This window comes from Cyclopterus lumpus, chromosome 23, assembly GCF_009769545.1.
Source record: "Cyclopterus lumpus isolate fCycLum1 chromosome 23, fCycLum1.pri, whole genome shotgun sequence".
Classification (NCBI taxonomy): Eukaryota; Metazoa; Chordata; class Actinopteri; order Perciformes; family Cyclopteridae; genus Cyclopterus; species Cyclopterus lumpus.
In genome coordinates, this window is record NC_046988.1 from 3513833 (window position 1) to 3541005 (window position 27173).

At 44.9% G+C, this 27173-nt stretch overlaps 1 protein-coding gene across 3 annotated transcripts; it reads right to left on the minus strand.

Moving 5' to 3' along the window:
* Nucleotides 1–789: 789 nt before the first annotated feature.
* On the minus strand, nt 790–27072 carry gas2l3 (growth arrest-specific 2 like 3). Of its 3 annotated transcripts, none has more exons than XM_034526608.1 (10): nt 25790–27072; nt 22103–22310; nt 12541–12596; nt 8034–8229; nt 6430–6548; nt 6149–6290; nt 4834–4897; nt 4617–4758; nt 3791–3895; nt 790–3216 (listed from the first exon to the last, which is right to left on the minus strand). In XM_034526608.1, exons 3-10 carry the CDS (start codon nt 12562–12564, stop codon nt 1888–1890), a joined length of 2121 nt encoding a protein of 706 aa, XP_034382499.1. In that variant the 5' UTR covers nt 12565–12596; nt 22103–22310; nt 25790–27072; the 3' UTR covers nt 790–1887. The 3 variants fall into 3 exon arrangements, with proteins under 3 accessions (XP_034382499.1, XP_034382498.1, XP_034382500.1); XM_034526607.1 differs by lacking the exon at nt 25790–27072 and adding an exon at nt 24072–24361; XM_034526609.1 differs by lacking the exons at nt 8034–8229; nt 12541–12596; nt 22103–22310; nt 25790–27072 and adding an exon at nt 6727–7729 and having other exon boundaries at nt 799–3216.
* Nucleotides 27073–27173: the final 101 nt, after the last annotated feature.

The following is a 27173-nucleotide window of genomic DNA, read 5'->3' on the forward strand; positions in this document are numbered from 1 at the left end:
GGTCTGTGTGCATTTGTGAATCTTTGTGTTTGCATTTGTGAGTCTCTCTGTGTGCATTTGCAATTGAGACCGAGCTGACCCCATACTGCTGACTGTTCCGTTTGCCTTTTAGAAAAATAAAATAGTAATAATAATAATTAGGTTGTTTCTTTTGTTATTTATCACGAGGATGAATAAAAAGAAGGTTGGCTTGTGTGGTTTGCATTTATGTTTAAAAGAGTACATTTATTCCTCTCAGCTTCCATCATCCAACGAAAATCACAACATTCAACCACCCAAACTAACCGGAACCCCGGTGTAGTGTTCTTTATGACCACTGGGGGCACAATCACAGGTGATTTGTTTAGGAAACCTTGTGGGTTCCCTGGACTCAAATGTATAAACAATTCAGAAGGTCTTTTAATAAAGTTACTGATGTTTATCCGTCTTTGACTAACGAGTAACTTTCTCAATACATCATCCGGATACATTTTATATCAACTTTTATTCAAACAAAATGAGCAACTACATTTCACTCCACCAACCTGCGAGGCTTAAAAACTCTTAACATGATTTTCATTTATTTAATGACGTCATGTTTTATCGACACAACCCCTGGAACAGTTCTACTCTTGTTTCCCCCGGGTTTACAATAAAAACCGTCTTACCGGTTCCGGTACCTCTCCTCCTCCTTCGGCGGCACGTTTGGTTGTGCCGGCTCTCCGCCGAAGGGTTGAGTTCATTTTTGCTCCTTCGACTTCTTTTACTACGATAACGTGTTCAATAAGACACATGCAACATACTGGAGATGGTCTTTAAAACACGCCCATTTATTAATCAAAACGACTAAAGGTAGCCGGAACAAGAGACATATCGACAGAATCAACATTCAAATTCTGACAAACATGGCGGTTCCTGTAAAGTGCCAAACAAGGGAAAAAAAAAAGAAAAAAAAAAGCCTCACTGATGACATAAACAAACACCACATAGAAAACTAGATTTGTACACACAAACATTAGAAATCATATAAAAACACAGATTGTGGAGTGTTTTCTGTGCAAAAGAAAAGAGGCGTTTGATCAGTAGTTCATCTGCGACTCAGGCTTTTCTCTGAGTCATGAGTGCTGGTACACAATGTGCAACTTTCATCAGTAAAAAACATCAACCCCCCCACCCCCGCATCTAATACATTCTAATGCCGCTCAGAAACGAGACATTTCTGATGAAGGCACACGACAGGAAGGGCCGTTCTGATGACGCCTTGTCCGGCGCCATGGAGACGAACCTCCCACCTAGATATCACATATACAAACATATTAAGTATTACGTCCGAATATCCACCAGTGGAAAGTATGTTCACAATGGGGAGCAAAGAAATCACCAGAAACCATGATTTGTGTTCCGGTTTTGTCACTGACAAACAGACATCTCATAACTTTGGTAGCTTATTGGAGAAAACGGGCCTCGGGACCTGCTTTCCCACTAATAAAAACTGATCCGTTCACCTGCAGATGTTCACCTATATGCCTTTTACTAAACCATGGCTGTAACCTGTGATGATGTATTGAGCTAAAAATAAGCTTTGAGGTTAATGTTAGCTATAAAGTTAAATCCTTTGTTCAGCGAACACAAAAGAGTGTAAACGTTGTGCAAGTTTTAGTGTTGACCAGGTCACCTGACCGCTCAATCAAAAAGACCATTCAATCACCACAGAGAGAAGACATACATGACACCTAAAAATATATTTAAAAAAGGCTGTTAAATAACATACAAAAAACAACAAAAATACATTTGAAGACAAAATAATGGTCGAAAATTAGAAGCTTTTTGAGGAGGATTAGTGAGTCAAAGTTCCAACAAGTGCTGCTTTGTGACAAGAAGCTTTGGCGAAGTCCTCAGAGACCGGAGTTACGTCCTCGGTCTCCTGCGACTGTTCATTTCAAAATAAGGGTCCTCGCTTTTGCCCTTGTGTTGCTGGATCTTCTTGAGGACGCTGGGCTCGGTCTTTGCAGCCTTGCCGTTAGAGCCGGTTTTCTTCGGGGCCGGGGCCGGTCCCGGAGCCGCATCAGGTTTGACAGTTGACCTCCCGTTGATGGGGTTGGTGGTGGCTGCTTGCTTTCGCCCCACCCTCTGTGCTGTGGCTGTTGCTTTCTGATTGGCTTTGCTGGTGGGAGAAGGGCCTGTGTTGCCTCCTGGGACCCGTCCGGGGACAGCAGCGGTTCCACGTGGAGGGGCAGCTGCGCCGCAGAGAGGGGCCGGTCCCTTTGCTTTGGCTGCAACCTCTTTGCTCTTCGGCAGGGAGCAGGTAGGCTTTGGCGGCACCGGGGAGGCCGTCCGTGAACTGGGGGTGGGGGTCCGGGTTTGGGGAGTTGGCGTCACTGCACCTCTTGTGGCTGTCCGCACCCGCCTGGCAGCCTCTAGACGGAGGCGCGAGGCCGGGGAGCCCGGACGCCGCTGAGCAAGGAGGCGTGAGCGCTGGCTGGCACTCGATGGGGGCCGGGCATCTTTTGTGGTGGGGCCCCGTGCTGGTGCGGTGACAGGGCGAGGAACAGAGGCCGCGATGGGAGAGGTGCAGGGGCTGGAGGGCTTGGGGCATTTGGAAGACGGCTCGGGGCAGACGGGGCTCCTGGGATGAGAGGCGGGGCCACGCGGTGATGGTCTGAGCTTCAGTTTGGAGGCGGGGCTTGGATCTGCACGTGCAGGCAATAGAACCGAGCATGGAGTCAGAGCTCTGCGAGGGACCTGCGCACCCTGACCCCCTATGCTGGGGGGCTGTTTGGAGGGCAGAGAGGAGCAAGCTTTGGTGGTGGTGATGGACAGGGGCAGTTGGGTGGGCTTCCTGGGCAGATTCTTCTTAGGCGCCGAGGCAGCGCCTTTCCTGTGCAACGTGGGCGTGCAGGCCGGGGAGGCGCCGTACGAGCAACCCGCGGCGGTCACAGACGCCGGCTTACAGGCCGAGCCGGAGGAGGAAGATGACGACGAGGTGGACGAGGAAGAGGAGGATGAGGAGGAGATGAGGTCGTTGACTGCGGCCAGGGGGTCCATGTCGGGAGGAGGGGGTGGAGCCGCATTGCCGTGGTGACCTCCCAGGCCGGGGGGGCCTTTCTGAAAGGCCAGGATCTTCTGCTCCAGAGTGGTGAACTGCAGCACTCGCAGAGGGTCGTACTTCATCAGGAAGCCTCGCAGGGTGTCCCAGCCGCCACCGACGCGCACCATCACGTGTTTCCCATGAAGCATCTGTGTGGGGAAATAAATTAGCTGGTAAACACGTTTCCCACTCAAATAAACATTTGGTTGATCTTTGTAGGCAGTCCAAAAAAAAAAAATCTACAGTGACTCATTCCTTCCCAAAATAGCAGCTGCGGATCTATAAACGAGTCTGTCCTGAGGCTTGGCACGCCGGACAGCAGAGTAATTAGTATGCAATCGTCCAACGCAATCTGCCACTACCGAGTAACGAGCTTCCAGGGATGTGGTGAAGACTCCTGCACCTCTGCCAGAGATCACACTTCCTTTCGTACAACAGTAAGAGGTTGCCGCCCCCTGTATTATACATTACCATCAGTGATAATGTGCTTCTGCTTTTTGTATTACACAAATTGACCATTGTAGCTTTTGGATGCAATGTTGATCTCCCTTTCTTGTATTTTCTGGATGGAACTGGATTCTGAATTTACTGCCAAAATAGATAAACCTTATTTCTCAGTAACACAATATTAAACCCTCATATGCATTTCAAAAGCTCAACAACTCAGCGACTGACTAAATGATCTGGATTCCTGACGTGAAGTGAGCCGAAGAGTGCACTCACCCGAATAAAGAGGGTCTTGTCTCCCAGTCTGTATCGTCCCTCAGACAGGTACTCAATGGAGACTCGGTTGGCACAGTTGCAGGGTGGGTCGTCCATGCCGTGCTCCTACAAGGGACACAAGAGGCTCATAAGGCGGCCATGTTGGCTGATCCTGGAATCTCTTTGTAAACATGTGATATGAATATTTTTTTTTTTTACAGATGGCTGGAAAACAAAGCAAACATTTTAGGTTCTCTCGTTTTTTTGCTGCATACATCAGTTAGCAATGATCCAGTTACGCGTCTAATTTAAAAACGAATGTTTAAAAACACGTCTCCCAAGAGGGCACGAAGACACACTGGCAGCATTTGCTCCAAGCTGCAGCTCACAAACTGATACTTGAAATATGCATCTGGGATCAAAGAACTCGATGTATTGCTTTTATCCAAACCGCCTTCCACTTGAATGACTGAAACTATTTTTAGCCTGAACATGAACAGTTCCTCCCTGTGCTACTCGAGGTTGTGTGCGAGTGAGTCACGGTGGCTGGCCGGTCTGAGCGGCACGTGGTCAAGCTGTGATGTGTCATACCCCGTGGGGCACCAATATGGCGGCCTTAAATGGGTCGCACATGGGCTGCCGACGTGATGCTAATGTTATCAGCTGTGGGGACCCTTCGACGCTGGTTTCCGAACCTCGTCGTGCGACAGCTCGCCAATAATGCAAGCGTTTGGTGGCAATGATATTAACCAGGTTGAGACGAGGAAGGCCGCTCTCCTGCTAGTTGGAAACGGGTATTGTTTAAAAAAAGAAAACAGTCCGGTGTTTAGCTTCTGTCAGAACTCACCCCGGACTGGTAGAGGCCGCCGTGCTGGCAGCACACGCTGAAGGTTTTCACGGCCGCAGCCGGCTCCTCCGTCATCAGCAGAGTCTCCTCCAGCTCGATCTCCTTCTCCAGCTTCACCAGCACAGGAGGCTCCACGCCGTACCTGAGAGACACACAGCAGAGTGAATGGCGTCTACCTTTGGCACCTGTGCTTCTCCTTCTGCGTTCAAACACTCACTTGGAGACGATGCGGCCGATCTCCAGGAGGCAGAGACAGACTTGGCGAGGCTCCTTGTGCAGCACTGAGGCAGAAGACAACAGTTTACGGTAAGATAATGTGTAGAAGCAGCTGCCATCTCGGCTTAGTTGTGGTGAAAAGGATTCACGTGCCACAATCGAGAATCGGGACAGTGTGAGCATGTAAGATAAAGTTAGTTATTCCCGAGGGCTCGTCGGGTGATTCATCCAGAAGAGGACAGAGCTTTAGGGCCGCAACTTGAAGTCATTCAACTAAAGTTTATAGTATAATCACAGCAGACGTACGGCTTTCCTTTAATATTTTAATTCTTTCCGTTTTTTTGGAGAGCCATTATTTGAAATGAAGTGATGCCCCATGCTGAGTACTCGGGGGAATTGGTTTCCACAATCCTATTAAACCATTAAGAAGTGAGGCTTAAACAACAGAGCTCTGCAAAGGGGCTTACAGCCGCAGTCTAGTCTGCTTCACGCTGCTAACATCCTCCACAATAGCAGGTCAACTGTTAATAGGAGTCAACTATATTCATGTTAGCTGGTGTTCTTATTGAACGGATCAAGTCATCATCCGAGTAAATAATTAAAAGAACTCCTTAAAGGATTGTCTGCACTTGCATTGGACTGCACATGGCGTCTCTTATTTATTTATTATTTACTTGGTCTCAACTTCCTTTTGGCTGGATTTTAAAACCCTCTTGGACTCAACAAGAAGAAAGAAAAGCTTGAGACCAATAGGTAAACAGTGGGGGAACTGATCATCATACCAATTCCAAGGTTTTAGAGCATAACTCGGCTGGTGGTAGACAGACGGAACCACTGGAGTAAAAGATATACCAGTCGATGTCCGATTCTTCTGTTACTTGGATATACAAAACTTATACTTTGATTCCTTCGACTTTGCAGCACTTTTTTCTTTTAATCTGGTTATTCAAGAGGTAGGGTTGTGATAATCAATGCCAGAGCACCAGAAGTAAATAAGTTACTGTGGGTTATGAGATTTGCATCTACATGACCAGGAACGGGTTGTCAGGTCGTACTAAACAAACAATGTCCTCACATTGACCTGTGAGACACGGCTTCATTTTAACAAAGTTAAGCCTGCTGTACATGAATGAGAGAAAAGGGGGAAGGGTAACAAAAGAGTTTCAGTAGAAAAAGTTCATTTGAAAAAACATGACTCCTCAACATCTGCTTCCTGACAAAGAAGAGGTATTGTGCATGTGAATCAGAATCACACACAGAAAGGAGAATGGAGGAAGGAAGTCGATAGCTTCGGCGAGATCTGCTGCCGCTCTTACCGAGGCCCTCCGACTCAAACAGGTAGGTCTCCTCCACGCCGACGTGGCGGCACCAGGCCAGGAAGTTGGCGGTGTTGTCTCGAGCGAAGAAAGACCCTGGAGAGGCGTCCCGCTTGCACGCGATCTTCCTCGTGGAGAACAGCTGCGAGGGACATCACCACGAGACGTTTAGATTAAAGGCATCGGGATTCTCACGTGTGCTGCTAACTGCACTGCAAACTAATTGAGTCAAGAGGTTTGAGTCAAGAGGTTTGACCCCCCCCAGCTGCCGTCTGCCTCACCTTGCAGAGCTCGGAGGGGCAGCTCTGGGCGATCTTCGTCTGCAGCACACCGATGAGCTGGCACAGCTTCACGCCGTTGTTCAGCTCCTCCATGAAGAACTCTGCTCTCACCTCCTCGCCTGGAAAAGTGGAGAGGGGGACGATTAAAAAGTTGCAGTGCAATGCAAATCATCTTCACTTTTGTCATCTACAAGAGCACTTAATAAAAAGATGAGATGTGTCTTGTTTTGTGGCTCCAAACTAAATCTCCAGTACAAAATAATTACAGCCTGGATTTAATACAAAATTCTTCTTTACCCCCTCTAGTGTCTGGTCACAGAAAGACAGCACAGTGTCAGTTGCTTTTCAACACAGGACTCCCCTACGCACTTCTCTTATGGAGCTCCCACGACCCCTTGTTGTAAATCACCGCCCTAGGAAACTCAACAAAAGGCCGTGGGAAATTAATTCACATTGGGAACAAAATCCAAAAAGGAAAATGCTAAGTGACAAAAGATTGCTCAACAAAAGTGTATTTTCTCCACACTACAACAGCCAGGCCCCGAGGCCTGAAACGCTATCCGCTGCACGCCACCCGTTTCTGCAGCATCCGGCCACATGGGATCCAACAACCAGATCGGGTTTTAAAAAGCCTGAAAGAGACACAGGCCATCGCGGTCACCGTACCAATAGCTCATGCTGAGCGTTCGCTACCTGCCCACATTCCTCAGGAGAAAAAAACAGTTTTACTCGTCAACAATGGAGTCAGTTTCCAGTCAGCTTCAGTTTCCTCACTGCTGCATTGTAAGGGACAATAGATGTCAGTATAATAGTAGCAAAGGATGAAATAAGGGATTTTGTTCCACTCCCCGTTTCTGTTGTTGGAAATGGCAGCATCTAAATCCAATTACATGGGAGTCGACTGAGCGTCGGTACTTTTCCTAGCCAGGAGGGGGAAGCTGTCAGCATGCAGCTGCCCAGTGTTGATTCACATATCAGGACTTAACAGTGTGGGTTGCCAGGTTGTCTTTGGCAATCATTTTGAGAAGCCAACACTTTGACTTCTTTTAAATATGAAACATTGGGAACGGCAAAACGTGCACCCCAAAATAAATATACAAAGTATTTGTTGCATCCCTGGTATTTAAGAACTGGAACCAGACATTGCTGTATGTGCGTTGGTTGAGTTTACTCTCGTCGCATCCGTTTCAGAGTTCTTTGACTGGGGGTGAAAAGTTTGACTTAATGAAAATTCATTAAACTGACAAATAAAAAACAGGTGACGCTGAAGGCAAAATCAAAGGATTTGTGGCTTTTTTATCCTGCCATCTTTGAGCTGTACAACATGTACAGTATCTTAATTACTCAAATTATGAGGAGAGTAGAAATGGCATATTTTCAGTTTCAGCAACCAAATGCCTGGTTGCCAGCAAGGCAACCACTGTTAGTGGCCTGCATATGTACAGGTTTGGACAAATCTACTCGTTTTTTATGCATCTGTAACACTACACAAGAAAAACAATGAACACCTGTTTTCCCTGAAAGATGTTAAAACAACATACAGGAGGGGGAAAACACAATGAGAATAAAACCACTAAAAGCTGTAGTCGGCACGCAGCGCTTACCCAGCATGCCACTGAGCCAGATGGCCAGATCCTCCTGCATGGGCACCAGGGTGGCTTTGTGTCGCACTGCCAGCCACTGGTCATACTGGAAGACGTCTGTGAGACCGGGGCCGTGTTGCTGTGCCAACGGGCTGCGAGGGCTCCTGGGGCTCCTCGGGCTCAGCAGCGGGGCATCGAACTTCTCGCCGAACCACACCTGCAGACGAGAGGAAGCACAGGACGGAAGATTACGAACCATTTACGGATGCAAATTTTAAAAAAAAATCGAGGACCTCAGAAATGATCAAATCAATACGGTCCGCATGGCCTCCTCGTATGACTTAAAGGGTTAGAAACACAAACAGAATAATGTCTCACTCATCTGATCCAGTCAGTTTTATGATCTTATGCAGCATTACCCTTTTAAAGCAAAACGCAGAACCAATTCTCTCTCTCTTTATGGGGAGATGGGTCTGGGCATGTCCTCGACACACTCTACAGAAGAAACGCCTTATCACGGACGGCGCTTTAACCCTGGATGTAGGTTAGCCGGTTCTCCACGGCCAACACATCATCATACTCTAGTTACCATGCAACCCTTGCTCTGTGACGACACCAGAGGACCGTGAGTGACGCGTCCGTGCAGAGAGGACACGCCATGGATGCCGTCAAATACTTTGTTCGCACCACGCTCTGAGTAAAAACCACAACCTCAGCTCCAACCAAATTATTATTATTTATTTTTTGAACGTCTTTTATCGCGCACAGAAAGACAGCCCAATCCTTTTATTTGCTGCAAATCCAAAGGCAGAACAGAGACGATTGAATGCCTTTGCACTTGACTGCTCAAATGGGTGTCTGCCACTGGTTCAGTCCCGGGATCGGTGCCTAAAGCGAGCCACTGGTCACGGGTGTCCCATCATATCCATCTCTACCCCTCCATTCCGTTTCCGTTTCCTTCTCTCTCTCTCTCTGTCTGTGTCTCTGTCGTACTTCCACTCTGCTCCGTCTTTGACACCGACAAGACTTCACCAAGTCTTCCCTAAATATGTCTAATAAATTATATTAAGACAAAAAGAGGACATATTGTGCATAATGTTGAAATGACTATATAGATAGATATATAGATATAGAACAACAAAGTTTCTTTTCCTCAGAAACCGCATGATGTTATTGACATCAACAAAATGTCCCATGTTGTTTTGTCTTAACTTTTTAAGTGTTCCCAGGCAACAGGAGGGGCAATCTAGAAACTAGCGGCAGATGTGTACTATGAAGACATGTCCAGACATTACATAACTCACTTCTGGACTACACCCCGACCCACCCCCTCCATTCTGTTGACATCCGTTTTGAGATACAGCCTGTAATCTTCGTGTCCGTCACATGTTGTCGAGCAATAACGCTGCAGTGAATGGGTTATTGTGATTAAAACAAGGGCCCGGTCTTGTTGGGGCCTTGAGTTCATCGTGTTTTGTTCAGCCTACAAACAGGAAACTTCTGGCCAGTCCAACAGAGAGGCTATTATACAGGGATGAAGTGCTGATGGTGTGTGTGTGTGTGTGTGTGTTGTAGCTTTAATGAAGCTTTGGACCAGCTTTTGGATACGGAATGTTTAAAACCGTTGCTTAACCAGGGATGCAACTACAGGACTAAATCTCACAATGCTAAGTAGAAAAGATTAGGACTAATTAGAGTAACAATAAGTCTCAATTCATCAGGACAAGTTCACATTTGGCTATAAAGCTCAACCTTTTCCACCTAATGAGGGGATCTTTTATTCTAAAAGAAAAAAAACACTCAGTATTAAAATCGAGGCATCAGAAGTTCTAACATCCCCTAAATGACCACTCCTTCCTAACCCCTTACTTCAGTTTATGACGCAGACTTTCCTCAGGCCCAAGCCAACATAACCCTGGTGACATAAGGGTGTTTGTTTGTTTGTTTGACTTTGTGAAGATGTTGCTTTGTAAAGAAGAAGTAGTACTCTTTGTAAAATGAACTTCATGCCTCTTTAACATCCAACTTTCACCCATTTCCCTAATTTGATTAATTCTATGAGTAATTTGATTGTCTGGTGAAACATTTAGCCATCAAGGCCCTCCGTCACTGTTAGGATTGGGGACATGCAAACAAAAGCTTTTTAAAAGCGATGCCATTGCCCTGAGAAAAGTTGTTAGTTTTTTCCTCTTCAGGGTGACCTTTGAACCCAAAAGGGTGATTGAGGGCGGAGGACTGGAGCACGCAGATAAAAAAAGGGGGAAAAATACCAGACTGCAAAAAGGTTACCGCACTTCAAAAAAGGGATGAGGCGAAATCTCTCTACACACACACACACACACACGCACAACACACAACGGTTCAGAAGGGCAAGCTTCCCTGTGGCGCACTTTAGGTTCACAACAACATATGTGTCTTTCTCCACGTGAGCTAATTAGAAAATAAAGCAGCGTAGTGTAGCGATCAGGAGTTACGTAAAAGGCGCCTGGATAGTGAAGCGCGCTGGCACTCCGTCACCTGACTGCCTGCAGGTTCACAGAGAGCGTTGGGCTTTCACAGCAGCCCAGTGATGTGAACTACAATCTGCATTGCACCGGGTATAGAGAAGGTTAATCTGTGTTTCTTTCATTACTTCTGGAATGTGGGTTGGTAATACTGCTATGAAACGTAGCGGACCGAGAGGCCTGTATGTTCCCATTTACGTGAGAGGGGTTTCTCTGATGCTCTTAACCTGAGCCACTTATACCAAGATATGACGGAGCTGGCCGAAACAATAGCCAAGAGCAGGAATGTCCAAGGGAAAAGTCGCAATGAACTCCAGAAAAATTAAGTAAATCCGGTGAAATTGAAAGATAAAAATGCACACGTTCATGATCTTTTCTCATGATCTTCTCTGGTTATCATTACATGAGCTGCTCTCATGAATGCTTCATCTGTTCATATTATTACAAAAACCTTTTCTCCACATCACGCGTCAATGACTCATGTATAGAAAGCCCGTAAGCAAGCGGGGAGAAAATGAAAAACTTCACTGTTCTTTTCTCACTGTAGTGTTGTCAGATGTTCAGCGACAACTTGAACTAGAAGTTACATTTTAATCAAAATAAATACTACCGTTTCTCAATCTTTTTTTGACTTAGACTTCCCATGGCCTGGATGTTGCCTTTTGACCTTGCGAGGATCACAACCAAACCCAGGGCGGTTTGGTTTGACAGAGCAGTCGAGTGTGACCAGTTATCCGATGTGACGGTGCTCTACATGGGCAGTGAAGCTCCGAGCTGCGGGATCACGGTCTCTGCAGCCGGCGATGGATCGATACCCTCACAGGGGGCCTTCGATTACACCCAATACCATCCGCCGTGTTCTAGATTCATTTTCCCGTTTTGCGCAACTGCGCACGCATTACCGAAACATGTCGGCACCACAACGGACAATCAAGAAACTATTTTATTGCATTTGCTCAGTGGCCTTTATAGAGACGCCAAATATAAACCACCTACTGTGGTTTTCTATCCAAAACGTCACCACTTTATCATACTGGAGGTTTGTGTGAAATTGAGTTATGGTCACAATGACCTTTGACCAGCACATTTTTTAAATCAGCTCATCCTTGAGTCTCGTTCTTGAAAACAACCAAGAACTGTCCTTGAAGGCTCATTCGTTTAAATGTTAAACTATTCTGACCAACGTTTTCGAGTAACAAGGTTGTTGGGGAAATGGAAGGCAGTATACAAACAATCGAACTATGTACTGGCAAACAACCCTCCAACTAACAACAAAACACTTTTGGTGCAACTGAAGTTCGAGCATCAACGATTTCACAGCCTCGGCAACACGTCGTCTGAGGCGTTTCCTGCTACCGGTTGTGTGTGCAGCACTGGGATACATATTTTAACATATCCAGGGCGGGGAGCTCCAGAACTATTCCAATCTAGATGACAGAGAGAGAAACCGTTCGTAACGTAGTGCTTGCCATGTGACAAATCTGTAACACGATACGTTTGTTGTTTTAAAGTTTTGGGATGGCTGAAATTTCGTTGCTGGGAGGGAAAGTGGGGAAAATAAAAAAATAAAAATAGGGTTCAACATTCCACCCACTCCCCCTAAAAAAATGTGCGGAGGAACTCCTCGGGGGCTGAGTAGTGGAGCGTCAAGACAACAAGACGGCGACACAGGTGGGCTCGCCACAGTTGTTGAGTGGAAGACAGATGGCTGCACTTCTTTATTTAACCTGAATAACTACAGCACAGACCCTTTGCCCAAATGCGGCACACTGTTTGGCGACTCACTGCCTGGACACCAAGAATGGCACTAATCGACCCAAAGAAAGTATTAAGGTCAGGTTCAGCCCTACTGCAGTAGAGATTTGAAACTAATCCACTGATGTGTTGAAACTTGAACCATGTGACTATTTCTTACTCTCATCCCAACCCTGGACCCCTATCCACAAGGGACTTAAAAATGACTAAATGTCCCCACTTGGCCAATCAAAGAGCACCTAATCCAATCTAGACGGCGATGAGCCTACCTGAATGCCAGTCTGGACAGCCATGACTGTGATCACCGATGATTCACTTCTTCATTCTGTGGAGAGATAAGACAGAGACTTGGGTCAAAAAGAGATCGGATCAATAAGGTATGATGTACATCTGATTCAGTTCAGAGTGTGAACGGGCAGGTTGAGATGGCCAGAAACAGTTTGGCATGTTTGTAGAAACATCCTCGCCTAGAGTTTGACAAGAAGACTGATACCACCTTTGTGTCTGTGAGTCAAGTGGAGCCATGATACGATGAGCTGCTGAGCTTATTCTAAAAGGCCAAACGTAGGAGGAAACGGGGGATTTACTACATACTAGAACTATTTCTTATGGAGCAGTGACGCCCGGGAGTTGCAAAATTCAGTTAATTGTAAATGACTAGCAATAAACATAACAAATGGCACCTGTGCATACATGAATGGTCATTAGAAGGAAGAATTAGCATAACATTTAAAATATGTGAAAATTAGCGAATGCGGCAAGTTATCCTAAATCCTTTGTACCAGCCGCTTAAGCACAAATGGGTTGTTACAAGGGGTTCTTGCATGAGGCCCAATGACCTTTAAGCTCCATACGGGACATACTGCGCTTATCCCATCTAGTATAGTGCAGTTCTTGTGGCTCTTCCACCTACGGTGCACCTTCACTGTCAGTGATCCCTCTGCAAAAAGCCTTAGCCATCAGGAAAGACGACAAACATTACAGTCTTCCTATATTCACTGTCATGTGTGTCATCTAATTTACAAGACAGTCAATTTTAAATTTGCAAGGTGTCCTGGTGATCGAATGAAAAAGTTGAATAGCATGTAGCTGCCATGGCCCGAGGAGTGTAATAAAGAACATCATAACGGACAGTTGAACATTGATAGAAGCTGCAAACGAGCACTCGGGATGCTGCGAATAAAAACCAGCCGGGATGTTTTTTTGTTTTTTTTATGACTCGCAGTGAGCTTTAGAGGATCTGACTCTCACGAGAAAGTGATGAGGTTAGTCTCAATGCTCCTCTCTGCCCTTTCCCCACACAGGATGTGAAGGATTACCCCGAAGCGCAACTATCCCCAAGGGTGTACGTTTGACAAAGAGAGGCGGCGGGTGGGGGGAGAAAGCAATCACATGCAAGTAGATCCTAATAACACTGATAATTTGGCCAACACAGCTGAGGCAATAGTCCCCCCCCCCCCCCCCCCCCCATCCCCCCAGTTTCTGCAGACACACAAACATCACCTCATATAAACCCGGCAATGTACACCAAGACGGGTTTGTAAAACTTCGAGCCGCACGTTGTTTTCCACTCATGTCATCACGTGCAGAGTGATGACATTTACATGAGAAGCTAAAAAATAAATAAACAAATAATAAACTCCTGCATCCTAGAAACACCTAAGAACCATTAAGAACACCTCTGTTCATCCTGCCTGAGAGTGCTGCGTGCCGTCATCCGACACCGAAGCTGCAGCTCGGGGCAGAGAAGATGCAAGTCAGCGGCCGAGCACGGGACGACGACGAAAGACAACTTACCTCAGGACAAACAAAAAGCGGTACGGTTGGCAAGCGATGTAGCTCCGCCGAACAACTGTGATCAGACTCAGAAGCACATCCTCGTCAATGCGGAGTCAAAAAATAAAACCCTGCGCTCGGTGCTGTCCTGCCAGAGCGTCTCTCTTCTATGTGGCTCCGCGAGTGAGCCGCGAAGGAGAGGCAGCGAGAGAATGACAGGGAGGGAGGATGGATGGGGAGGAGGAGGTGCAAACAGAGAGCCCTGACTAATGAAGTGGCTACGCTTGGCTAAGCCCTGGCCCCCCACCCCCTCTCCTGTCACGGCTGGACCCTTGTACAAAGCCTCCATTGTTTTCTTAGCCACACACACACACACTGATATAGAGGTGAGGGGTAGTGGATGAGATGGAGGTGAGGGGTAGTGGGGGGTTGGGTTACCTCCACTCCCTTTTCATCCCCCACCTCCCTCTAGTCCCACCAGTACACTTTCCCCTAACCTCCCAAAACCAGCACTCAGCAGAAAGTTTGGGGTGGGAAGCAGGAAAACCAATGAGCTTGTCTCTCCGTTGCTTGGTGGTGGTTGACGAGCATCAAGAGAGAGGACACCTGCACGTCCATGTGGAACATTAGCACGTTTTATTTCTCCTTAGAGAGCGAACTCTGAAGAGCGCAAATGACGTCACACACACTCAACTCGGACGCCCAGATGTTGGTTTTCCGCAGCTGTTCTGACAACAGTGCCGATTGGCTGAGATCAAGTGTCCGTGGGCACCGAATTACGCACAAGACTGAATAATCACAAACATGAAAATAGGCAAATTCTTCCAACTACACAAATGAAGAAATTAAACGACAACATGCACTGGGTGATCGCAGTCTCAGAATCTGAAATTCAAGAGAACATTAAAAAAGATGTAATGATACAGCAGAAATCTGCAAAACTTCCGCAAATAACTAGTTTCAACGCTTGCCTGGTGTTTTTTTATTATTGGAAAACATATTCCTAAAGATCTGTCAATTTTTTAAATCTAGGCTGGTTAGAAAGCAATTCACCGGTGGACTACGGCCAAGGGTAGCCTACAGCGAAAACTTCTAACCAAACTACGCAGGAGCAGTTAATTTGCTCCAAAACAGTTGATGGAAACGCGCCCAATCCGCATTTCAATAATCTCTTGAAATTCGCTTGACAATTGAATGGAAACGGGGCTATTGACTGATCAAGCTTGATTTGTGGCATCTAGAACGAGCCGGAGAGGATTCAGAAAGGGTCAGCTTTTGAAGGAATGTCCTCGATGCCCCAAAGCGGAATATCCAGAAACACTGTCCGACTGCCGACATTTAGGATTTCAAAAGGAGGGGAAACAATCCAGAATGGCTCTGCTTCTTTTCAGCACGCTGACGTGCAAGAAAGCTCCCTCTGAACAACACAGGACAAAAAGGGCAACGCATTGGCTCTGGACTCCAGTTGTGTGGATCCCGGGCCCCGGCAGAGCCTGAGAGCGTGACTCCCTCCAGGGACCAAAGTCACCCACACAGTCAAATGTCAAGTACAGAGGAGGACGAGAGAATCGGAGCCAAAAAAAAGGGAAAAAAAGGGAGAAGACAAAACATGTTTTATAATGGTGAACTTGGGAGCTGCACGCTGCAAAGGGCAGGGCGCGACACCGGGACACGGAGCACGACCACGCACATTCCCCAAACGGTTGCCGGGAGAAAACGACGTCCGACAGTGCCCACACTCTTCTGCCATCTATCCGACTGTTCAGTTTCATTCGTCACCTCCCTGCTTCTGTCAGCAAACAATATGTTTGCTTCCAGGAGTCTTGGCTTTTCAGACTACGCTCTTAGATTTCTATGTAGCTGTTATATCATTTTTCAGGCCGGTCTGAGAAAGCAGAACTCCAATTCCCCGTTCAGTTTGCTCAAACATTGGCATTTGTTCCGGTGCACAGCCTTTCCTGTACTTCTGAAGACACGTTGGGTTTAACTGAGTCAATGAGGCACAGAAAACTAGTACACAAAAGATGGTCAGGTTTGGGTTGACCAACCTGTTTTTCTCATTATGAGCCAAATAAAAAGCTTTTTTGTGCGTTTTATCTCCTCAGGACAAGGAACATTGCTTTTAAGAATCAACTTCAGATGATGTTTACAGATGTTTGTAAAACAAAAAACATTTAAAAAGTGTTACACGTAAAGAAACTGCAGATTAGTTGTGCAATATTCAGATAATCGTAGCTGCATTTCCATTATTGGCAATTCAATTTCAAAGTTGATGTGGTACCAGACCTGCAGAGCTCCAACACAGTCACGAACAAACAGAAAATTAAGAATTTAATGACCACTGTGTCAATTTGTCTTTGTGCACCCACAAGAGATTTTTCAAACACATCTTGCACAAATTTGATTCGAAGGGATGCATCAATATAAACAATGTGTCCCAACTAATTTAGCTAACTTTCCTCATTAAGAAGCCCGTTTTCTCCTTAAAGTGCTCCATACATAATCCACTGAATAAATGAAAGGAATTGCCCTTGCTCTTGTACAAATGAGCAATATAATAGACTGAGTCTGTCAAAGGAAAGGGATCTTGTGCGAGCTTCGCTGTAGCCCGACCTAAACATAGATGGTGCGTGTGTTTTGCTGAGGGTGGGGGTGAGACATCTGTCTGCATGCTGCCCACGCAGGTCGCCCCTCTCTCTCTGGTCGCAGCTAGTAATCAGTTAAGAGGATCAGCGCTATTCCAGACAGCGGAGTTGCTTCCACCTCCGCGCACTCCGTCGTCACAACACACAGCACGTGGCACACGCATGCAGCCCTGCGGTGCTCCGGCGGTGCATGCGAGCACCCGTGCAGAAATGAAAGAAAAATGAAAAAAAGTGGATGCATTATGTAATGAGTTAAAAGTAGAATGTTCAGGCGCTGATGACCTTTTGATTTTCCAGTACACGGTACTGTGCACTTGTCAGGGGAAACATGATGAGCAAAAAATTAAAACCAAAGTCTGCCATGTGCACTTTTAAGAACCACGAGTGGTCTTTGAGGTGTTGTTTTGAGATCCGTTTAGGAACAAAATTATTTTATTTAATCTACCATATAAATTAGCATAATTAAAGAATAGGTTACAGATAACGTGTGCTCCGTGCAGCTTTCCCTCCTCTGTTTATCCAACCGGTAGCTCTGGGCCTGGAGGATAGTACACCAAAAGGGACTTTAAGATAGAGAAACATTTCTATATGAAAGTTTCTCATGACTAATTTGACCTGTAAGCTTTTGCTTGCAGCCCACCTTAAAGAACTCCAAAACAACTTTTTAAGAAAGGGGAAATTGGCTCTAATGTACACCACTCTACACGTGATGGAGTCTTAAGCGGTCAGTGGGCTTCACTTGAAGTGCCCTATTTTTAGGCATTTTCTTTGATAACTTGAGCAGACAGAAACGGATGAGTAATACCTTTGTGTAGCCAGTACCCGTGGTGTGAAGTGGCTGCGGGCCAGTGAACCTCCTGTCCCCTTCCCACTTCCCTGCAGTCCACAAGGGTTCTGCTGGGCCAAACTCCCCCCCAGAGAATACCAACTCCTCCTCTATTAAACTCCATCCTGCTGAGCCCTTTGTGTCTGGACTTAATTACCCTGTCGGTGGATCGTTTCATTTGGAGCCCCGCCTTCACCCCTTTTCATTATAGAAGGGGCCCGGCTTCGAGAGGGAATTCCATTCAGTTGAGGAGAATGAAAAAGTAAATATACGTCAAAGGCCTGTTGTCAAACTGAGGACAACATCTTTAATGAAAATTTACTTTCCAAAGCAGTTCAGTCCCCTAGGGCCTGTACAAGCTTGCTCATCATGGTTTTCCTTTCTTCTTGTCCTTGTTGGAGAGGTCTTTTCCTTAGAGGTAAGACAAGTAAGTAAAGTCCATCTTAAAGACTTGATTGAGTGGGAGCCACCTGCCAATCCCATTTTGATTTGTGTGATGCTAATCCACAGCTCAGTACACGCCACCGGGTCATCACCGAGACTTCAAAGCCCCTCACTGGTCAGGATCAGGCTCCCTGCTTTGCCTTCCATAAAGGCCAGTAAAGGAACAGACGCAAGCTGATTCCAGATCGGATACAAAAGGGACCATCAGCTTGCATGTGAGCCGCCACAAGATTTTCCTCGGGTCAAACGGAAGATACAATCAGACATGTATGTAACCCCTTTAAAAACGTGGGTTGCTTTTCAAAAGGATGTCTTGAGCCAATCACATCTTTACGGTATGTAGCCATGGAGAATATGTCACACTCTTGGCCGCCACAGAAGAGGATGTCCAAACGGTGACTCCAACGGTTAACAGGCGCTTCACGAGGCGACGCCCAATAACATTTTTGCCGATTATAAAAACATGAATTAATTAATGGCGGCTGTGTTATGCAGTCAGGTGACACATCATATGCACTGGTTTGCTTAAAACAAGCAGAGGCCGGCCTTGGCTTGAGTGTGTCACTGTGTCCCAGTAATCCACGTTTGGATGTTCCCAACGGTCTGAAAACATTACGACACGGAGCTACAGTCAAACCACAACTTGTCCGTTTACCAACCACCATGGCACCAGTCTCTGCCAACTGCAAAGCATGAACCTACAGTTTTAAACTTTCCATTTCCACAGTCACCCCCAACACGCATGATGTCAGCATTCAGTCGGTTGAGTCAATCAGCAGAGTCCAACACAGGCAGGCAAAGCATCCTTTAGCTGCAGCAGGCCTGGCAAGATGCCCACTCGCTGCCATTTCTGCTGACCTCAAACACAAACACACACACTCACTCACAAAAGGCCAACTAACTGCAATGACATCATAGCTTTAGTCGCAGCGCAGACATCAAGCAGGGCAGTAGTTGGAAATACTGATCTCACTAGCACACCAACCTGACCGTTGCTCTTTCCTCAGCTGTTATTTTCAAAAGCATTGCAACTGATGTTCATCCCATAATGAACTGTGGATCACGTGTTCTTTTGAATGCACCGGGACGTGAAACTGTTTATAAATAGGAGTACCAGGAGGGAACAAACGGTCGCAGGGACATTCAGATTTAAAGCATACTGGACGTCTACTACCTTAAACCTACAAGAGTACAGGCTGCGCTTTCATTCTCAACATTAGTTTTACTGATAACAATTCACACAGGATGTGACCAAATTATGTTAGTCTTCATTAGTTCTACCAATCATCAGGGATTTGTTATCCACAAACTGAGATCTACAACATCCAGCCATGTAACAAGATTCATCAGGGTCAGTTTAGATAAGCCTCTGGAGTCTAAACAGCCCTGTCTCCCCTTCCCATCTCGTCACAGGAGGTCAGGCCAAGGAGACCTGAGAGGTCAAGGGGGTCGTCACACTTAGCCTAATGAGCCATGTTTGTTTGTCACATAATAATCCTAGTGATTGTTCCTAGAGTGGGAGGGGGGTAGGCTTGAAAAAAAAAAAAGGGACAGCAGTCGGTCTCTAAATCACAACCCATATAAAAGTGAAGTTAAAGCATTACATTCTAATTCAAACTAAATTTACAATTTTAATGTCAGGAAATTCTACTCAAAATCAACCAATACATTTTCCAGCCCCCCCCCACCCACGATGAGGATTTTAGTTCTAAAAACTTAAAAATCCTGTAACCACATTAGAACCCAATATACTGATTAATCAATTATCTTACATCATAGAAATGTTTCTATGGCTATTTCTATGCTCTACTGTGCAACCATTTACAGCATCTACACGCTGCATGCGTGCACCTACAGAATAACAAAACCCTGTTTACATACACACACACACACACCCCCCCGACTGTTCCCTTTCTGTAAGCTGTACCCTAAATAAATGAGGGGTAATCCAAGATGTCATTATCATCTCCATTGTGTCCATACACGCAGCATCGCCGCCCATATGTGCATTTTTAACTCATTAAGCCTTCTTTGTCTCATCCTGGTGTGTGTGCGTGCACTCGCCTCGGCCTGAACTTCCTTCGGGAGCCCTGGCAGGCCCGACCCACGAGGCCTGATGCCAAAGATCAAGCAGATGGTGGTTATGAAGATAAATTGGAATTGGGGCTGCTACTCATTCATTGAGAGCTAAGCAGTGACAGCTTGTTCTGAAACAGAGGGCCGTACTGTATTTCCAGTGATCTGGTGAGAGATCGTTGTTCAGTCTGGAGGACAAACATCGTCACGATGACCTCCAGTAAGCAAACGTGACATGGACTCTAAAAGATGCTCCTTTATCGGATACTTTTAGTGAACACTTCCTGCCCGGAATCAAACAAAAAACAGTCAACCTGGTCAAGTTTAAATGAATGAATGCACCCGCAGGATCTTTATAATGGGCTCCGACAAATTATTAAATTATAGCTGTACTAGGTTAGTTTATATACTGTACGTTGCATCTCCAAATGACTGTTTGAAAGGTCTGACCATCAACTTCCACCTGGGGACAGCTTTCACATTACAAGCAGTGTTTGTTTCCATTTTTCAACATAAAAATATCAATTGGTGCAGCTTTTAATGTTAGCTCGCAGATAAATTAACTAAACCAACAAGAAAAGTCACAAAACTCACAGGGAGTCAGAGTTTCTCTGGACAGTGTTCACTAGAAAAACAGAAGGTTGGAGTACAGACAGACAGCAGAATATACTTCGGCAAATACCAATAACCAAGTTAGCAGCCAACTAATCAATCACTCGATGCTGGTGGGTTTCTGAACAGCTGAGCAGGGGAAGCCAGCATACGTCGGCCTTCTCGACCGCCGATTGGTGTTGGGATCAATAGTGGAAAATATTGGACGGTGTGCTGATTAGTTACATAAGTGTGGAGACAACGTTGTTGTCACGTTCTGTGTAGTGGTGTAAAAGCAACTTCCAATAAACAAGGGCGTGTCACTGGATGTGGACATATTAATTCAAAGCCATAATCGCAATCAGTCTGATTCAAGACCCCCGACAACACTACATCTCCTACTTATTCTGCGATTCCTACAAAAACAAATAAAGCGAAAGCATAATTCAAGCTAAAATAACAAGGCCATGAACAGAAATGCTGCTGTTGTGGGGACAAAAATACACATCTTCTCCATGAACTCCACACCGGTGTCTGAGGTGCATGCATGGCCAGTGTGAATGTCAATCCCCTGGTGTAACCCCCTCTTTGCAGGAAGCACCTGCAGAGCATTGGCTTCATCCCCTTTCCTCCGACAGGAAACCTGGACTGTCACAATGAAGGAGACTTCATTTTAATGTTTCCCTCTGTATTGTCCCGACACAATAGGGAACCCCAGCAGGGTAAAGCTGTGTCTGTGTGTGTGTGTGTGTGTGTGTCTGTGTGCTTTGATTTCATTCCTCCCTCTCCGTCATGAACTCACCACAAACACAACATTCACTTAATCCCATGATCAGCCACTGCAGCCAAACATCGACGATGAGACATCTGCACCTCTAAACTGCTGACCCAGCATTTATTCCCACCTGCCAATCAAGGACAAACGTGCGCGTGTCGGTTGTTTCACACAGTCCACAGCAACAGGCTCAGACCCGTCAGTGTGAATGAACTGTCATGAAGGACCACAGTGGACTCGGTGAAGGACAGTGAGTTTAGACTGCAGCCTCGTCGTTTAAATGGGATTGTGGCTCGCGCATCGTGGATTTAACATGCGAGTCACAAACATCACGAGCGCCTTCAGCCGAAAGTGACGTGGGCGTCCCTGAGGAGACTTGCGAGCTAACCTAGCTGCGTAGAAGACGTTTTAGCTAAATAGATATATACAAATAAATCCTACTGAAGGTTCATTATGCTTCAAATATTCCTGGCAGCTTGCCAAGACAAGTATCCGTATTGCACGGTGCTCATTAGTTTAAAAACACACTGCACTTGTAAAACAAAATAACGGTATTTTCGGCATTTTATGCGAGAAGCTTCCACGAGGCTCCCTCACGGATTTTGGGGAGAAACAGGAGGAAAAAAAACTTGCTGGACTTTTTGAACAAACTTAACCCGTTTATTTCCGTGAAGATGAAGCAAAAGTGTGAGACTTACCAGCAACGATGAAGGTCGTGGAGTTTTCAAGCGGAAAGTCTGAGCTGTGTCTGTGTTCATTTAAAGCCTTTTTGTCTCTCCTTGTGGAAACCTTGAGTTGGTACTCCAGTCGTCGGGAGTTACTCACGCTCTCTGCTGTTGTGGGCATCGCTGTTCGAATCAGCCAATCAGAGCGCTCGGTCCTCCGGGGGCGGGTCCACGAGCTCACCTGAGTATCATTTTACATGAATGAAATAATGAAAACCCATTCATGTAAATTAAATATAAGTGTATAATATGAATTACGTTTTCTTCCCTTTTTCACATTGTTTTTATGCAATCTTTTACTTCTCAGCTCCTCCCTCATCCAACCACGTCCTATAATAATCTATCCTCTTCACTTGTTTGTTTGCAGTTGAAATGCACTCCTAAAAGCAACCCACTTTTTTCTCAGTTTGAAACTGCATTACTTTTCATAAGAAACTGCTTTTGAGCATGATTTTGAACCGATTGTCATTTCTAGCCCGTGCAGCATGAACATTAAGTGTGACCTTATTTGGTGTAATAAAAATGCTGTATACTCATTTCTGTATTTTGTCACCTTCAACAAATGTGAAAGTTAAGTTTGTGTCAAAGGAAAACGTTTCTACATGCCAAAAAGAAACAAAATATTTGATGAAAAATAAGCGAGCACAATGGTTAATTTAGATATCAGCCCACTGCCTTTGGACAGGATTGTTGTCCAAATGCAACATAGGTTCATGGGGACAACCACCACAGACTTGGTTAGAAGAAGATGGACAGTTGATAAAGAATGAGACATAAAATATATAAAGACCAAGTGTTGAATGGAAAAATAGAATAACATTATATTAAATAAAGTTAGGTTGAGGCATAGCTTTTTGCAGACATCTGTCTGTTTTTCAGGTATGTAATAATCGGAGGATACCATTTTGACTGGTTCCCTTGTTGCTAGGGTAGTAGGGATTGACAGGAAAGTAACAACGTTGATGTCCGGAGCTTCGCCAGACAAACATCACTGACCCGTCGTCTTGAAGCACTCTGGCCTACTTCCTGTTCAACAATGAGGAGGATGAGTCCCTTTGCAGCCATACAGCTATCTCTTCAGGGGCTGCTCACAGCTGCCCTGTCCAGTGAGGGGGAAGGAGGACGCGTTCGTGTTGAGTTTCGGGCCGCACCCTTTGCCATTGCGGTGTGTGAAACCATGGCAGCCTCCGCTTCAAACTTTTTTGTTGTCATAAATACTTCAGGAAACAGTCTTCCAGCTGCCTCCCCGCCAGCTGACCCTCTTTAAGCTGCCGGAAACTGGATATTGTTCTGCTGCCGACGAGTAATAACAGACACAACGCCAGTATGACGATAAACAGACTCCTTCATTGTGAAGAATCTAAACTCACACTTTCTTGGCACTGCAGTGTTGGCATACTGATTGGTGTGAGGATCAAACATTGCCCTTGTGTGTTAACAGAGTGTTCAACCTCTTCAACCTCTCTGAACCGAGAAGCTGCTAATGTGTAACCGCAGGAGATAAATGGGGCCCTTTTTAACAAGGGACTTTGGTTGGATTCTTGATTGGAAAAAAAATGAAAAAAAGGCTGCTGGCAAAATCATAAAAATGGACAAAATGTGGAAATTATTCAAGTCCTTCTTTCTACATCATTTCAGTGCCCGTATCCAGTCACCACTTGGATTAAATTAAACTCACTGTCTTTGCCTGTCTAGATGCAAATAATCAACCGATGTTGAGATGTTGTCAGCGCCTTTATTTTGTAACAGTCACACAACCAACTTCGACCGCAGCATTACAAACTACACACTACACATCTGTCACAAGTCTTTTTTCCCAGCAGACATGTTGACTGTTTAAAGCACAAGTGTTACTAATAACGCTAACGAACACCTTTAAAAGTATGTTCAATTATTTCACATGACTCCCATGACAGTATACTGCAGACAGACATGTACATACTTTGAAGTAGTGGACAAGTGGGACAGCCAAAGGTTGAGGAAAAAAAAGTCTCCTGGAACGCTTTGTTAACAAAGATGGTTTCTATAAAGCTGAATGAAATACTTGATTTGCACATCTTGCCAAATCTCTGGGCAATTTAATTTGTCTTACCATGTTACCATGGAGGAGGTGTTTTGAAAAGCATGTGAGTTTATGACGTGTATATGGGCTGGATCACTATGTAAAAAAACAAAAGAAGAAGAAGACGGAAATAGTGAAACACCCCAGTGTGGTAAATTTGAAAAAGCACTATTTCATGAGCAACATTCATGTGCTCATCTAGCTCCCAACTTTTAAACACAACTGCCACCTAGTGATGAAAAAACACCCAGAAGACGTTTCGACAAGTTTAAATACATATTTTACTTTATGCACATGCATAAACGATAATGGATCAGAGGCCAATGAAAAGGCCCAGTTTTAAAATCCTGGATGTATCTATTTATAGATACATGCCATTACTTGTCCTACGTAACAATGTTCATCTGTTTTGTCCCTGTGAAATAAACAGACCAATAATACATTTGCCATCTTTAAAAATTAAACAACTTTACAGTGAACATGATTAACTTGGAGATGTGGTTTTTTTTAAATAACAGACAGAATCCACTGGATCCCACTGACTGGCATGCATACATTGGATTGGTAATATTAAGTGCAGGTACAAAATGTATAGCTCTGACTTTGTCGGACTAAGCAATGAAGAAAGCCTGTTTCATGCCCCCATTTACTTCTCAATGGTTTTAAAACTGCCATGTTTTAAAACCTGTTAATATATTACTGTTTCAATCAACAAGATGAATATAATCTAAACCAATACAAAGGATAACATGTGTTCTAATCTGTTATTCAAATGAAAAAAAAACACATCTGTAAAATGTGATGATGTAGACTAATGTATTGTAATTTATCAATTTGGGACGAAGAATACAATGATTAATTATTCATACATTTGTGTCTCTTTGCAATACCAATAGCAAACTATAAAAACCCAAAATGTTAAACAGCATAAATGAAAGAAGTAAATAATGTTGCACATTATTATTGGTAAATTTGGCCTTTTAAAATCATTGTTGTCTGTTTAGTTGGTTTAAAGCAGATTAAATATTGATCATTCACTTCCAAGTGTAACTTTTATGAGGCATTTTGCTCTTTGCATTGCTGGCGAGCAAAATGCAGTCATGATTAATCGTGTGCTTGTCATTGAGTCATAATTGTATATCATTGTTTGTGTTTTGGTATTTATTTTGAGTTTGTGTATTTTCATAAAGGAAAGGCATTATAAATGTACTTAGGCTATACATAATGAGGCATTGGTATATTGGTTAATGGTCTATACTTGTCCCGAAAAGTAAACATTAAATACATAGATTTGATGCAAGGCAAAACGTTTTTTCATTTATCAATATTTAATCCACAAAAATCTTAGGCAAATAATACAAATAACTTTTTTTTAAAACGTTTTAAATGAAATCACCAAACGTACTGTACTGCTGTATTCGGATCACCAACCACCACCCAATGCTCCCTCCCCTCATCTCCCAGCATGCATCTCGCTCCAACTGTGACTGTATCCAGTTTTTAAAAAACACACAAAAAACACATCTTAACTGATCCCTCCAAGTACAATGTGTTCCTGACGCGGAGGTGGATCCGTCCCAACACTTAGGACGTGTTACCTTGGCTGCCAGAAGATGGCGCAATTTCCCACCAAATGACTCGACGGCGGGGCCCCTAGCTTCAAAGACAACGGCCTCGGGCGTGGAGGAGGAGGCCGCAGGGGGAGCGGCGAGAGGTGTAAGGACGTTACACGCACTTAGCGTCCCACTGGGATCTTTTTGTCCGGGTGCTTGCAGGCAGCTTGGGCTGACTGGCCCCATTTGCGCCATATGCCACGAGGGGCCTGGCTGTCACATCCGATGAGGACGTCGGCGTGATGGCATAACTGACCGTGCAACTTTCAAGTGCACACTGACTGCACACCATTCGTCACTTCTTCTTTTAAACAGTTTCCCTGGGAGGTTGCGTCAAGCTGCTTTTTTGTTTGCATATTGTAAGCGTACACATTTCCCGTTAATGTGTACCTTTATGACATTAGTTGGTAATACAGGTGTAAGACTGTCATATTAATGTAACATATGAGTATGTACATGATGAGTATATGCTGAAAGCCAATTAATACACCTGTTCATTCACGAGTCCCTTCATACTACGACTATTGATTGCATGGCCTTCTGTGAAACCGTTTGAGCATTTCCACATCAAAGGTCAGACTGCATTCATCAAACACTTCAGATCTCATGTGGTAATTGTATAGCAAATAATATTTCCATGTTTCGGACCCGCAATATCGTGCCTTATGCAGCATTTGTTGTATCTTGTGTGTGAGGCAAAGGGGGGTATTGCTGTAGTTGGCAACGTCACCATATTAAATATTGCACTCAGTTCAATCCTTTACAAATATGACCATCAAGTTTCAGTAATTAAGACGAAATTAAATGTCATATGTTGCTACATAATCTGGGGCCCAACGGGTAAATAACGCAAGACAATAGAGACGTAAACAAAAAAAGTATCACTGCAGATGTTTCATTGCATTGAAATAATTTAATAATGCCCAACTGCACCTTATGGCCGCTATAGGAAATGCCGTTATGCATGAGGTAGGCCATTTTCTAGCAAACATTCACGATATTAACAACTGTTTCCCATTGTTGCTTTAACTATTAGCTACTGTATTCTGTTCAGCCAACAATCCAATGGAAGTCATACTTATAGTAATTTAGTATACCGGTAGTAGGCCTATAGCGAATGTGCACGTGGGCGAGAGGGACTAATAATAAGCTGGGACTTTGTGAACAAACGATGCACGTCTGCGTAAGGCAACATTAATATTTGTGAACCTAAACGGTGAAACACTCCGGTCCGCTGCTACAAAGACGGGTCTCCACACGCAGCTCGCGGTGGTCCAGCCTCACGCACGAGTCACACTTCTAGCGGAGACTCACACGGCGGAGGGCTGAATAATGTGTTTTACGACCCATAAAGAAGTCGCATCATTAC